This window comes from Oryzias latipes, chromosome 23 (genome assembly GCF_002234675.1).
Source record: "Oryzias latipes chromosome 23, ASM223467v1".
Classification (NCBI taxonomy): domain Eukaryota; kingdom Metazoa; phylum Chordata; class Actinopteri; order Beloniformes; family Adrianichthyidae; genus Oryzias; species Oryzias latipes.
Window position 1 is genome coordinate 1641110 of NC_019881.2, and position 13727 is coordinate 1654836.

Genomic DNA, 13727 nt, shown 5'->3' on the forward strand with positions numbered 1-13727 from the left:
TCCACCTCTGACTGTTGACACACAGCGACCCGCCCCTCCACCCCCCCACGTTACTGCGACACCTCAGTTTGTGGCCCCGCCCAGCGGTTTTTCTACGTCACAAACACAGAATTTTCTCTTCTGCTTCTGATTCTCAGCGAATGTTCAGGAATGCAGTTTGAAGCTTCATGTTCTGCATACGTGTCATCAGAGAAATGCAACAGGAACATGTTAAAACGCCAAAGCCACCATTTATGAAAACGGCAATAATCAGAATCTTCAGTGCTTCACTTTTTCACATCAAACCTTTTTATCTTTTGATGTTTTCTCTCATCTTGCTTTGAGGTGATCATCTTTGCCTCTGCGATTTTTATCGTTGCATGTCAGAAAACGGCGCCTCTCGACGCCCACGCACAAGCTGTCGGCGTGAAACACCCCGAGGCGGACGCGCTCCCCGATCTGTCCCACTCTGAGGAGAGCGGTGAGAGCCCCCCCCGTCTGTTTGTTTCAGTTTCTTCTCTGTGCTCGACTGAAGCGCCGCCGCGTCCACAGCCGAACCCCGAGTGACTCATTTCCTCATGCCGCTTGTTGCACACAGACGGCTTTTCTCAAACTCCTGCGAAAGGCGGCGAGTGTTTGTTGACTCTGTTGAGGCGTTGGACCTGCAACCTCTCGGCCTGTGTCCTTCAGCAGATGAGGCCTGCTGGAGGCCAGAGTCCTCCTCCTGTGGAGCAGCACCACCTCTGAGACCATCATGTGAGCAGGAGCGCAGCATCACGTCTGCAGACGTGCGTCCACCCCACAGTGCAGCGGCCGACCCAGAGGAGACGTCCAGCCACGCAAAAAGGTACTTTGTCACGAAAACACACAACTTTTGTTTCTGTTTGCAACATTTTTCTGTGGATTTCATTCAGTTCAAGAGTCTTTCTTGCACACTTTGTTCACTGAGCAGAGGCCGTAGTGAAGCTGAAACCTCCTCACAGCTGCAAGTGAAGTTACCTTTTTCCAGAGTAGAACAACTTCCTGAGACTTTCCCGTATTTGTTAATCAAATGAGGGTTCTCTGGCCGTGGGAGGGGGCTCCATGGGGCTGATTGTCCTCTTCTGGGCTGTGCTTTGCATAAACACATGAAGGCTGCTGCTCGTCTTCCTGCACAGAAGCGGCTGCAGCCCCATCATGCTGGGCTCCCTATAAAAGGGCTCAGACGGTTTAACCCTTGACCTTTCGACTGCTCTCAGCTCCTGGCTGACCTGCGAGGAGCCCGAAGGAGACGAGGAGACGAGCGCCGCGGGTTCGAGCGCCGCAGATATGCGTCGTCACAAGGTTAGTGGCAGAAGGGCATCCAGCTTCCTCTGTTCTGTACCCACGGCTTCCTCTTTCGGAGGCGCTCTGCGGCCGCGGCGAGGCCGCTCTGAAGAGACGGGAGGTGTGATTTAAAGGAGAGGTGTTCTCAGTCCTCTGCAGCAACGGACAAACTCCAGACCTGAAGCTTAGACGCAGGGGAAGGTGCAGAAAGCCTAAAACCACCAACAATAAAGACTCGCTGCCATCTTTTGGGTGTTTTTGATGTTCTTATAGCTTTTCTAATGACATATTTGAAGGAAATTATCTTATTTATCAAACTATAAGTCACTCCAGAGTTGCAGATGCTAAAAAGATAATAAAGAAAAATTATGTATAAGTTTTATTTTTGGGGAAAACGTATTTAACAGGCTACAGAAACAGACCTTTTTATCGTGAAAGGCAAATCAGAATGAAAGATATAACAATAATTGACTAAATATCTTCCCGCTTCACTACCGTAACACTGATTCCTATGGAGCTTCATGAAACATGGTAGGAATCTAGTAAATTAGAGTTTTTCAGATGATCATGGAATAAAAACACGCTAACAAGCCAACTCCTTACATCACTTCCAGTCACTATGTCGGTTGAATTCTTCCTCTTCTGTCTCTTTGGAACAATGCCTCTCAGTCCACCGTAAGACTGAACGCCACGTCTTCTTCTTCTTCTGTGTTGCTGTCAGGAGCAAAGACTGATGCTCACCTGCTGTGGCCTGCAGTGGTTGCTGCTTCTTAGTTTTTAAAGACTCCCTTATAGGTCACATCCCTGACCAAACTATTCAACATCAAAAGAGCGACTTATTGCATTTCTAAAGCTTTCTATATTAAAATTGTTGTGACTCAGGAGCAGAAAAATGCAGTTTCAGGCGAATTGTGATGTAGAAAATACGCTGTGGCCCCGCCCCTTTCTGATCATCCACCTGCAGACCAACAGATCCATGAACGTCTTTGCTTTCCTGGTCTGAGCTGGAATCTGGATCAGAACTGGACGGATGGATGGATCTGATACTGCTGCCATTTCTGTTACAGTTGTGTTGGGTTGGGGGTGTGAGGGGCTGCAAGCTACCGGAAAAGAGAAAATGGGGAGCTCTCACTCCTGGTTGACGGGAAGGGGGGTGGGGGTCCCAGCCACAACTCTGAGGTGAATGACTTCTGAACTCCTGCTGTTTTTCTCTGTTGGATAAAAACATTAGAATCATAATTAGATCAGAGGTGATCGGGACTTCAGATCTTTTCAGCAGCAGAAGTAAAAGTTTCTCTTTTGAGAGATCTCACACATTGTTCAGGTGTTCCTCTTCAAAGAACCAACAAGTGGTAAAGCTGTGAGGTTTAACTCAAAAGAAGTTTCTTCCCCGACAACAGGAGGATTTGGATATATTCAAATTGTGTTTGGACATGGAAATGAAGGCAGCTCTGACGGCCTTTAGTCTGTGCTTTAAACAGGTGAGACTTTATCGTGTTCTCTTTCAGAATTATGATGAAAAGTGCTGCTTTGGTTCAGGGAACATTTACATTTTAGTGTAGGAACACCCCTCCAAAGAACTGAAATCATCTGAAGCTGAGCTCCAGGATTTTAGGTTTATTTCCAGCTGCGATCACTCGCTTTTATTATATAGTGGACGCTGACCTCCCGCCCATTGGCGGTATAAGATACCCAGACCCCCCCTGAAGCAGCAGGCGGGTCCACTTTTATGGGCGATCTGGGCTGAGTAACATAAACAGTTGACGGCCTCATTGGTTTAACTGCAGCTAGCAGAACTTTCCGGTCTTTGTGCGACTTCAGGACTCGGGTGGTTGTTGAGTCTCCGTTGGTTATCTTCAAACCGCGTGTTCTGCAAACCGTTGTTTGTTGACAATCCTATAGCTTTTATACCGGAAAGTAATGACGCCGGCGAACAGGAAGTGGCGCTTTGATGGATCATATTCATGGTTGTCCTGCATTTTGATTGGTTGGATGGTGTCGGATCAAACCGACGAGGAGGGGGTCGGGTGTTGTGCCGACTGCGCACATGGATGCACACATACAGACGGCGATGGCGGAGCGGTCTGTGTCAACAGGCTTTATCGGTTTGTGGGTTGATTTTTTTATTTATTTATTTTTCACAAGTCTCAAGTCAAAGTCTCAAGTCATGGCTCATGATGTCTAAGTTAAGTCATCAAAAGTCAGACGGGTGCAGACGGAGGAAAACAACTTGGAGCTGCAGAGGTGTGAACAGGTAGAGAGGTGGGGGCGGGGCTTAGACTCACAGTTTCCAGACAAACTATCAGCTGCTTCCTTTATAAAAAATAGTTGTCATCCATAAAATTAATTTACTTTATTGGGTTTACTGGATTTAAAGACAAAAACTAGAAAGGAGTCTGCATCAAAGTGAATTTGTTTCCATCATCTGAACTCTGGTGTTTGACAGACAGAAAAGTCTATTCAAGGTTGTGGAAAATGGACAAAAGATGACAGTAAACATCACACTCATAAAGAATTAAATAGTTAAATAAAAATCCTGACAGCATTTTGATCAATAAAGTATCACCAAATGAACCATTGTGATGTATGGGAGAAACCATTTCTTGCTAACACCGTAGTGTTTTGGCTCCCTGTGCTTTCATGTCTGTGGGAAACGGATCCAAACGGCTCTTTGAGAGGTTCAGGTTGCCGACCGCTGGTTTACTGGGATCATACATGTGCAGAGGATGTTTGATTGGGCAGTCTGCATGTCAATTACATGATGTATTTCAGTCAGTTGGCCGACAGCAATGTCTTTTAAACAGTGTTTTGGTTTATTTTTGATGAACTGCGATCTACTCACACGCCCTTCTATTGCAGCTTTGACGGTACCTCGATCTATGCTCTTAATCGAAAGGTGAAGAAAATACCTCAATGAGTGACAGTTGTGTGAAACAGAGTATCGTCTGCGTAACTGATGAGCTATGAGTGTGCATGGATGTTCAATTCAATTCAATTTTATTTGTACAGCCCAAAATCACAACAACAGTCGTCTCGATGGGCTTCGAAGTTGTTTTGGGTACTCCTGTCTTAAACCATAGCTAATCACAGACTTGCATTGTTGGAGTCTTAAATCTTTTGACATTTATCAATCACAAACCACGGCCTCTGCTATTTTTACAAATAAGGACGATGTTAAAGTTTGTAGCTGATTTTCTGTTGAGTCCGAAACTGATTCAAAAAGTGAAGTGAATAATTTATTGTCCTGGATAAACTAATTTAAATTGGTCTGAAGTGCCTTCAAATTGTGTTTTCTTTTAATAAATAAAGTACTCTTTCAAAAATATTTATGTTAAAAAGGAAAGAACCGGATGATTTGAACACTTGCTCCTCCAGATGGAAACTCTCGCCTTGTTCAGTTGTTTGAGTTTTGGCACAAATGTGTGCACACCGCCCGCCTCCACCACTTCAGACTGCTATTTATCCACACACTTCTCAAAGTGCAGGGCTCTCCACCATTATGTAAGGAATCAGCTGACTGCAGCTGCTGTCATTTCACTGCTTTTCTTCTTTCCACTTTGGTCTTTTCAGAGTTTGATCCGCGACAATTCCACCGAGAGACCAGGAGCTGAAGACGGGTGAGTGTCGGCATCTTTCACCTGCCGTGAAGGCGGAGGAAACGTCCCGCTGAAGGGTGGAGTTTGTTGTCTTTAGCTCCTGCCTGTTGCCTGTGGTGGTGGAGGAAGAAGAGAGCGCACAGGACACGGCTGCGCAGGCGGCAGGTAGGCGGAAAAACCCGCACGCCATTTCATTTTTTTATTTTCACTCTTACATCTTTAGCTTTTTTAGTTTAGCTTTTCATTTTTCTTCCCCTCTACAAACTTTTCCAGGCGTGAATCGCCTCCCCAGGAGTGAGAACCTCGTCTCTCCCAACAGCAGCTCTCCATCGCCAACATCCATCACACCCGACAACCAAACGGGGAGGAGGGGGAGTCGCTTGACCTCTGACCCCCCACAGCCAGAGGCTAACCAGGTAAGAAAAGGGAGTCGCTGTTAGGTGACCTGCATCGGCATAAACTGGAAGGACCAGAACCTTTTTTTTTCTAAGATCCGTATTTGTCGCCCAGATTGATTATTCTGTATTTATCCTGTTTTGGGTTTTTTTGTTCAAAACTTGATGAAATTGTGAAAATAATTCTGAAAATGTCAGATTAAATTTGAGGGTCATGCTGGGAGATTATTGACGGATGATGCCTCACAGAACCGAGTCCTTCTGTTTGCTACAACGCTGGTATTATTGTGCTGCAACCTGGATGTATTTACTAACTGAGCAGAAATGCTGTCATTCCTGCTATGCTGGCTTATCTGTGGGGGGGGGGGGGGGGGGGGGGGGTTACTTTGATTTTGAACCCTTCCTGCTTCTTGCATCATCCTGGATGCAGAAGGTCCAGACGCTGCTGGGATTCTCCTCGTGTAACGACTTGTTTGCCGGAATGAAGGAGGAAACAACGGGACTGAAGGAAATGTTGGTTTGTTTTCTGCTCGCAGGTTTTTATGCGAAACATGTCTGCAGCCGTGGAGCACCGAGTGACGGATGAGCAAAGCCAAAGCAGCAGAGGTTCTGAGCAGGACTGTAAGCGTTTCCACGTTCTCTGATGAAAGGCACAAAAATGAAACGAAAGAGACATTTCACATTTCTCTTTTTTTGTTTCACTATTGCCCTTTTTACAGTGTAAAATAAATATATATTGATAAATTCTTACCTGCAGCTGAGACATCGGTGCTCTCTGACCAAAGTGATGCCTTTAAGGAGAAAAGAAACAGGTAAGATGAGAAATAATGACCTTAAATTCCCACCTGTTCATGTGTGCCTTCAGAAATGCGTCTCACTGACCCTAAAAATGGTTTTGTCTGCAGCTTGTCACCTAACGACAAGGAGATTGAGGTATTTGCAGCCATTTCTAAATCATGCTGTTGTAAAACTGAAGCAGTTAGATTTTAAATTAGAAAGTCGTTTTCTGACATTCCAAAGGCAGATTTTAAAAAGCAAACCACAAATTCTTAACCCTCCTGTTAAGTTACGGGTCAAATTGACCCGGGGACACCATTTCTGTTCCTCACAAAGGAACAAAACAGGAGGGTTAAGAAAGGACAAAGATCGTTGTTTCAAGAAAATTGGCCTTTTTTTTTCTCTGGCAAAAAAAAAAACTCTTAAGAAAAGTTTCAATAGCAAAATAATCTTTGAGAAAAAACGTCTAAGTTACTAGAATCTCTTTTCCCCAAAATAAGAATTCTTGGGAAGACTATTTTTCTTACCCCACTGGCAAACATTTCTTTGCTTTTTAAATGTTTTTAATTATAAGAACGTTTGACTTATTTCAACGGCACCTGTTTTTGCAGTACAAATGTCATTTTGGAAGCAGCTTCTTTAGTCGTTTGCTTCTGAAACATAAAGACTGCCCCTCCAGGGAAGGTCTGTAACAGGCCGTTCTTCCTCTAGGCGGAGTTCCAGCGCCTGTCCCTGGGGTTCAAGTGCGACATGTTCACACTGGAGAAGAGGCTCAAGCTGGAGCAGAGGTCCCGGGACCTCGCCGAGGAGAACATCCGCAAGGAAGTGTCCAGCTGCCAGGGACTACTGCAGGTCTGCGCCGTGGGGGGGCGGAGCGTTTGATTCGAGTCCCGCTCCAACTCTATTGTTTCTATTGTAAAATCCTCCCCAGTGGTTTTTGAATTATGATCAGCAGTTTCAGCTCAAATCGAAAAGTCTTTTTTTAAGACATTTTCTCCACATCGGCAGGAAAAGTTTGGGATTGTGGGTGGGACTGTTAGTGTGGAAGTTAGCCTAGCTAATTTCCCAGCATGCCTTTGTTTACACTCAAGCCCAAGCTAGAAAAATACAAAACGGCGAGTAATATTGGAGATATCCAGCCGCACAGCTTAGAGGCAGATGGCAGCTCAGACGAGGAAAACGCACAGGAATCTGGTTGTCTGCAGGTTTAGAATTGGAGCAGAGAAAGATGGATTCTGGCAGCAGCTGTGTCAGAAATCCAAGCTTTTTTAAACATCCACTTTGCATCTGCTCCTGATCCATTTGCATAAAGGAATACTCAGAAACACAGTTTTAATCTCAATCTTCTCTCTATATATACATGTTCTCCATCATGATAAACATGCTACAAGAACACGCAAAAAAACGACTTTTTATTGGACTGGGTCTTTAAATAATGTGTGTTTGGACTTTAGCATGCAAGACTTATTGGTTCACAAACGAGTGTCAAAGTTGAACTGTTGTAATGTTACAGTTTCTATTAAGTGATTTTAGGGTTGGGCGATGTCCCTTAAATTGGCCGTTGACGATGTTTGCTGTCAACCATCGGGATGGACGAGGATATCGTCGTGGGGGGGGCTATTTTTAATATTTCGGTCTTATATAATTGCTATTCGTTATTTTACTTTATTACTTTATTTATTTTATTTCCCAACTAATGACTCATCCGCAGTACTGAGGGAAATAACTTTAACTCATGTTACATGAGCGGTATGTGGGAGATTTAGAACTGCGATCCGTTCCGCAGCTCTAGGGGAACGGCCTACCGAACTCAGAACCGGGTCTAAAAGTGTGTGTCTGAGCAGAGGATCTTGAGCACACACACAGCGCTTTGGGGCGGTGTGAGCTTTAAAGCAGAAAGGCCGCTCAGTCCTTAGAAATCGTTCAAACAATCACGTGGATTTGTGTTTCGAGTCGTGTCCCGACTAAATAAAGGCTGATGTTATTCCCACATGTTTAAATGCAGCCAAGATGCAGATTGCAGCACCAGCCAAAGCTAATGTTGTTAGCCCGTGTTAGCATACTGCTAATTCTGGCTTCTTTCCAACTCCGTTTTTCAACAGAAAAAGCAATGACCACACGGATTAAAATTAAAACGATGAGCGAACAGGCGTTTCATAATAATCGTAACATCATTAAAAGCACGTTTAGAAGATCGTCTTGTTACAGAGCTGACATATCAATGTATAAAGCCCCTCGGCAACATTGTTTTGTATTGAATTGTTACATTCAATAAAGTTTGAGAAAAAAATAGCCGCTCGGCGGAACTGATATCCGCTTCCGGTTTTTCAAACCCTACTGCGCATGTGCGAATGATTTATTCCGACCAAAAGTGTGAGCCATGTGAAGGTTTTTTATATTCTGAAAACATTTTTCTGGAACCATGTACACTGTTGGATTCTAATCCGACCATTGATCCGGTCAATATATTATTCACATGTAACCGCGGCTTATGGTGTCGACTCGCAGCGTGGTGGGGGCGTGGCATCACGATGGTGTCTCTCCATCGGGATGTCAGTCACCCATCACGATGGACGATGGTATCGTCCATCAGCACAACCCTAAGTGACTTATAGCAACTGTGTTTCTACAAAGTGCGTCTTCCGTTCCATACAAACTCATTTGTCTGTACAACGCTTGCAGTCGGGTTTTTTCAGCAGACTCCTGGCCCATTTAAGTAGTTGCTGACCAAGAACCAAGAGGAATCTATTCATTTTTCAAACCCACTTAACAGCTTTCTGGTCACAGAGGTTGCTGGAGCCTATCCCAGCTACTGCCACACCTTGGACAGGTTGCCAGGGGCCACACACTCACCAGGGGACAGTTTAGATTCAGTCATTAACCTATGAAGCATCTTTTGGGACTGCGGGGGGAAACCAGAGTGTCCAAGAAAACCCACACATTAACCAGGAGAGCATGCAAACTCCACACAGAGAGATCCCAGCCGGGATTCAAACCAGCGCCTTCTCACTGTGAGCAGAGTGCTAACCACTACACCAGAGTTCGGCCCTAAGATGCAATTTTGTGACAAATCCACCTTCATCCAAGCTGGCCTCTGTTGGGTCAAAAAAAGCTCATCGACCTTCATAGTTTTGTTTCTGTCCAAACAAAAACACGCTGCGTCCGCAGCTGTCCAGCGTTGGTAGAACCGGAAACGTCTTCCTTGCAGGCGTCTTGTTCCCCAAGACACACAATTTTCACCTCCTGAGTTCTCGGACAACGACACTGTGGTGTGTGGCTGTAGCGCCACCTATGGCCATCGTAGGTCATTAAAGACAAACACCTCAGGGGTTCAAAGCCTTTGAATGGAACGCAACCAACTGAAACGAGGTCATTCCTGCAAATAAGACCTTTTTTCTTGGGCCACATTTATTATTAAGAAACATTACTTACGCTCATATCCATCTTTAACTTTGAAATGATGGCTGATAACTGTTTGAAATTTAAATTTGAAATTGCGACAGTTTCCGTGTGACTTTTCTTCTCAGGCGCTGACTCCTCTGTGTGAGGATGAAACCCAATCCATGGAAATCATCCAGAGGCTCCAGAAAAACCTGGACATTCTCATCCAGTCCACAAACCGGGTGTCAAGCCGCTCTGAGATGTTGGGCGCCATTCACCAGGTCTGCATCAGACGAACACTGTCTGTGAATAACTTTATGCCGGTCGGGATGGTGAACCTGCGGATTGAGGATCCAGCAGAGTTTGGTGTTTTTCCGTAACAGGAGAATCGTATCGGTAAAGCCGTGGAGGTAATGATCCAGCACGTGGAGAACCTGAAGAGGACGTACACCAAGGAGCACGCCGAGCTGCTGGAGCTCAGAGAGGCGCTTGCGCAGGGTGAGAGGTCCTTTGGAGGAGAAAAAGGTTGGAGCCCCTAAATACATACGTAATCGACTTCATACAGCTTTTTTGTCCTTAGAAGGTACTTGTTATTCCAGCTTTTGTACTGAAATTAACCAAATCAATCCAACTGTAAATTTGTTTCAACCAGAGAACTGGATGTGGTGATTCCCTCCCCCCTCATTAGAAGTATTTCTTGGTTCCAAGAGGCCAAAATCCCACAGACTTCTATTGAGACTAAACAGACTTTAGTCAATTTAAATGAGAATTACCATGAAAATCCACTCGTTTTGTAGTCATTTTACCAAATGAAAGCTAAACTCAAGGCTTTCTTTTACAGCTTTTGTGATAAATATGTACAAACATTGTTTGTAAAGGAGTAATTTTCTCTTTTCAGATAAACGGGGCATACCAATAACACGTGACACCAAGGTGAGTTTAAAATGTGTAGGTTTTTATAACATTGTCCATGTAGAAGTCCTTATGATGTCGTTGTTGTGTAGTTGGCCCATTTCTTCCATCTTTTTTGACAAAGTTCTTCTTGAGTTCTCATCAAACAGTTCAGCAGTTCCATCAAAAGCATTTCCTTCACAACCTTTCCCATTCCTGTGGTGTTGTCAAATCTGTCTTGAACCACTGTCTGGTGATTGCTTTCTTGCATGCGGCTTGAAAATTTGACGTAATATCTGTCAGTTTTAAGAACATTTTTAGATATTTTGCCCAGATAAAGAAATAAGCTTGTCTTTGGTATATTGCAGCCCAGGATCCTGGTGATGTTAGGGTTAATGGCCAACGAAGTGTGTATTCAGAAAATAACACACGCAGTGGAAGCCGGCTTCGTGAAGTGCGAAGCTCTTGTTTAAAGTCATGTTTGAGGTCCTTCAGCTCTTTTGAGAGTGAGGTTAGCGCTTGGAGCAGAACCTGTTGGTCGGGCTAGCTGCTGCGTTTTCTGTTAGCATGGCTACTTAGCATGGTTTTCCTCGTTTTCGCAGTTTTGTTGCGTTTTACCTGTATTTTTCAGACTCCTGAGCAGTTTGCCTCCTGACATACTCAGCTTGCAAATGTTTTATTTTTTAATTGCTGAATAGGAAGCCCGTTGCAATGGGAGCTCACTGTCCTTCCTTCGTTGCCCTCGGAAAACCCCAATGTCATTTTTAATGCTAACGACAGTCTTTCCTTCTGAAACGTCTTCACAGAAACCGGGCAGACGCGTTAGCATCACAGGCATCCCATTTTCATCATACAAGCACTGCGAAAACGTAAGAACCGCCAACCCTTTCAGTTTTCCAAACTGTCTGTTTAATCCCGTTTAGCTGCAAATTAGCTTAGCTAAAGGTTTTTTCACATGAAAACTGTCTCTAGAGTAATGTCCTTGGATGTTAGAGCAGCTTTTGTTTTGTTCACTTTTATCATCCAAAGTTGAAAGTCTCTGTGGTCAACCCCAAAAACAGCTGATTGGGATGTGGACGGCCTCCTCTGGTTCTACCGTTTGCCTCTGAGAGTCGATTCAAACTCGTTGGGAGCCGCTCCTGTTGATGTAGAACTTTTTCCGGTTGCTAAAGTGGAACTTCTCTGCTCCTGCAGGTCCAAGAAGAGCCAGAGGTTGATGTGGAAAGCCTGAAAAAGCGCTTCTCATGGTAGGTCCTGGAACCTGCAGACGTGTGTTTATGATGAACTCTGCTGGACGACTTACTTCCACTCCGCCATAAATTATTTTATCCAGTGATATTTAAACATAATCCCTTTACCTTTTAAAATAGTACTACATCTGAACTGGTTATAACTGCAGAAGTAGTTTATCAGGCAAGGTGGAAATCCACGGTCTTCATCTTCATTTTTACAGATGTATAACATGTTAACAGCTGTAAAACCTCACACTGAACACTTCATACACTTTTCCCATACCTACATAAACAAAACATGCAAAACTTTAACCAGATTATAGCCTGGGAGCATAGTATAATGTACTTTGATTTTGGTAAAGTAAAAGTGCAGGAAGCTCAGCTGGAGGCTCGACCTCCAGCTTTAATCGGTGTCGTCCATAAAATGTACAGGCTCTTTATTTTTAAAAAAGAGGACCAGAGTTCAGTGATAAAGTCTCTGCACCGCGTTTTTAACAACACAGACAGAAGTTGGAATAAACACACAGTATTTTCACACTGTAGGGCACAGATTAGAAAGCGCACCATCGATGGATGGTTTATTTTCTAAATGAAGAGATATATAAGGCACAATAATGGAGACAAAAGAGTGAAAGATAAGTCTGTCACTCACTTTACACAGTAATTCGAGAACATGTTAGTAACCTGCTACACGTTGGCCGTTTTAGGAGGATTAGAAATGTTAGCTGTGTTAGAAGCGTTAGCCGCGATTAGCTGCGTTAGAAGCATTAGCTGCAGTAGCGTATTCACGACACCTGTAACTCCCAACATTGTTAGTAACACGTAAAAATACAAGACATATACCATGTAAATGTTACTGTGACCGCGCTAACTCCCAAACCTTGTTGGTAACACATAAAACTACAGTCCGACACCGCTCCGTGTTAGCCGGGTTAGCATGTTTCCAGTAACTTTAACTCCCAGCTGTGTTTAGAAAAAACCCAAACTGATGCCGCTACAACAAATGTGACTAATTTCCAGCCTTGGTAGTAAAACCTAAACAAACCACAGTCCGACACTGCTACACGTTAGCCACATTAGCATTTTTCCAATAGCGCCTAACGTTTTTTCCAATAAAAACGCCCAAAGCAGAATAACGTATTGACGGAGCGCCGTGTAGTTCTCAGAACCACTTACCCATAAGGCTCTCTGGATTATAAGGTGCATTTGTGTTTTTTTGAATGTTTTAGTGGCTTATACCATTAAGTGCACCTTATAGTGCAAAAAACACAGTATATGAAATACAAACACTGCAGTTTGGGTCTCTCAAAAAACGGTTAAGTTTAGTTATTTGAAGTCTGAATTCTTTTTTGAAAAAAGCTCAAAGTGAGTGCTCATGAGCGAACAAAGATTGTTTTTAGTGTTTTTAGTGTTTTCACATTCTTGCCTCATTTGAACATCGGGTGCATGGCAGCCGAGCCTCAACGTTGTTGTGATCATGGTGGTTTCCAGGAACAAGGCGGCGAGGGGCGCAGCCCGCCACCCTCTAAAACGCTTTGGTAGCTCCGCAGCCCGGTTCGACTTTGAAGAACCCCCCGACCCAGCCAAGGGGTAAGGCACGCCGAGGAGGTGAACTCTCACTAACTTCTGTCGCTCCTCGCCTCGCGCAGAAAGACGGAATTAGTTCAAACTAACGGGACATTTTCATGGGATAGACAGGAAGACAGACTGGTTTTTCAAAGTAAAACAATGCAAACACTATACATTTATATTTTAATGCCTCAAAATGTTTTGAAATGCACAAATGTCACTTCATAAAAAGTCCCTCTCCAGTAATCTTTTGATCTATGTAAAAGCGTTCCCAGTATTCTCATAATTATAATTATTATACATTTTAGCCAAAATCTAACTGCTTGTTGTATTCTAGGACATAGTTTCTGCAGAGCAGCAGGAGTCAATTAGAAATTCACCTCTGAGTTGTGGGCGGGACCGTTGGCGTGCGGAGCAACCCCGCCCCCTTACCTTCCCTGATGCTGAGAACTATCTCTCTCCCGCTAGCTTACAGCCCCTCACACCCCCAAGCTAACATTAGCGGTGCAATAAGAACAGCAGCAACATCAGGCCTATTTATCCGTCCAGTTCTGATCCAGACTCCAGCTCAGACCAGGAAAACTTTGATGCTCTCGTGGGCC

General features: G+C 44.2%; 1 protein-coding gene and 1 long non-coding RNA gene across 10 annotated transcripts in view; one reads left to right on the forward strand and one right to left on the reverse strand.

Annotated features, from left to right (window-relative positions):
• Positions 1 to 13727, forward strand: part of LOC101158652 (lymphoid-restricted membrane protein) — a 44539-nt gene that overhangs the window by 26637 nt on the left and 4175 nt on the right. For 5 of the 9 annotated variants that reach the window (XM_023952289.1, XM_023952288.1, XM_023952287.1 and 2 more), the window contains 16 exons: positions 367 to 460; positions 670 to 826; positions 1218 to 1302; positions 4855 to 4901; positions 4978 to 5045; positions 5154 to 5296; positions 5812 to 5896; positions 6033 to 6087; positions 6181 to 6208; positions 6764 to 6904; positions 9580 to 9714; positions 9817 to 9958; positions 10332 to 10366; positions 11131 to 11193; positions 11519 to 11571; positions 13048 to 13146. In XM_023952289.1, the coding sequence (XP_023808057.1) occupies positions 367 to 460; positions 670 to 826; positions 1218 to 1302; positions 4855 to 4901; positions 4978 to 5045; positions 5154 to 5296; positions 5812 to 5896; positions 6033 to 6087; positions 6181 to 6208; positions 6764 to 6904; positions 9580 to 9714; positions 9817 to 9958; positions 10332 to 10366; positions 11131 to 11193; positions 11519 to 11571; positions 13048 to 13146 (1430 nt within the window). The remainder of the gene's footprint in view (positions 1 to 366; positions 461 to 669; positions 827 to 1217; positions 1303 to 4854; positions 4902 to 4977; positions 5046 to 5153; positions 5297 to 5811; positions 5897 to 6032; positions 6088 to 6180; positions 6209 to 6763; positions 6905 to 9579; positions 9715 to 9816; positions 9959 to 10331; positions 10367 to 11130; positions 11194 to 11518; positions 11572 to 13047; positions 13147 to 13727) is intronic. The other 4 variants (XM_023952293.1, XM_023952295.1, XM_023952291.1 and 1 more) reach the window with 3 other exon arrangements.
• Positions 5779 to 6110, reverse strand: LOC111946921. The gene is made up of 2 exons (XR_002872734.1): positions 6027 to 6110; positions 5779 to 5915 (listed from the first exon to the last, which is right to left on the reverse strand). It is a non-coding gene; the product is annotated as an uncharacterized LOC111946921 (long non-coding RNA).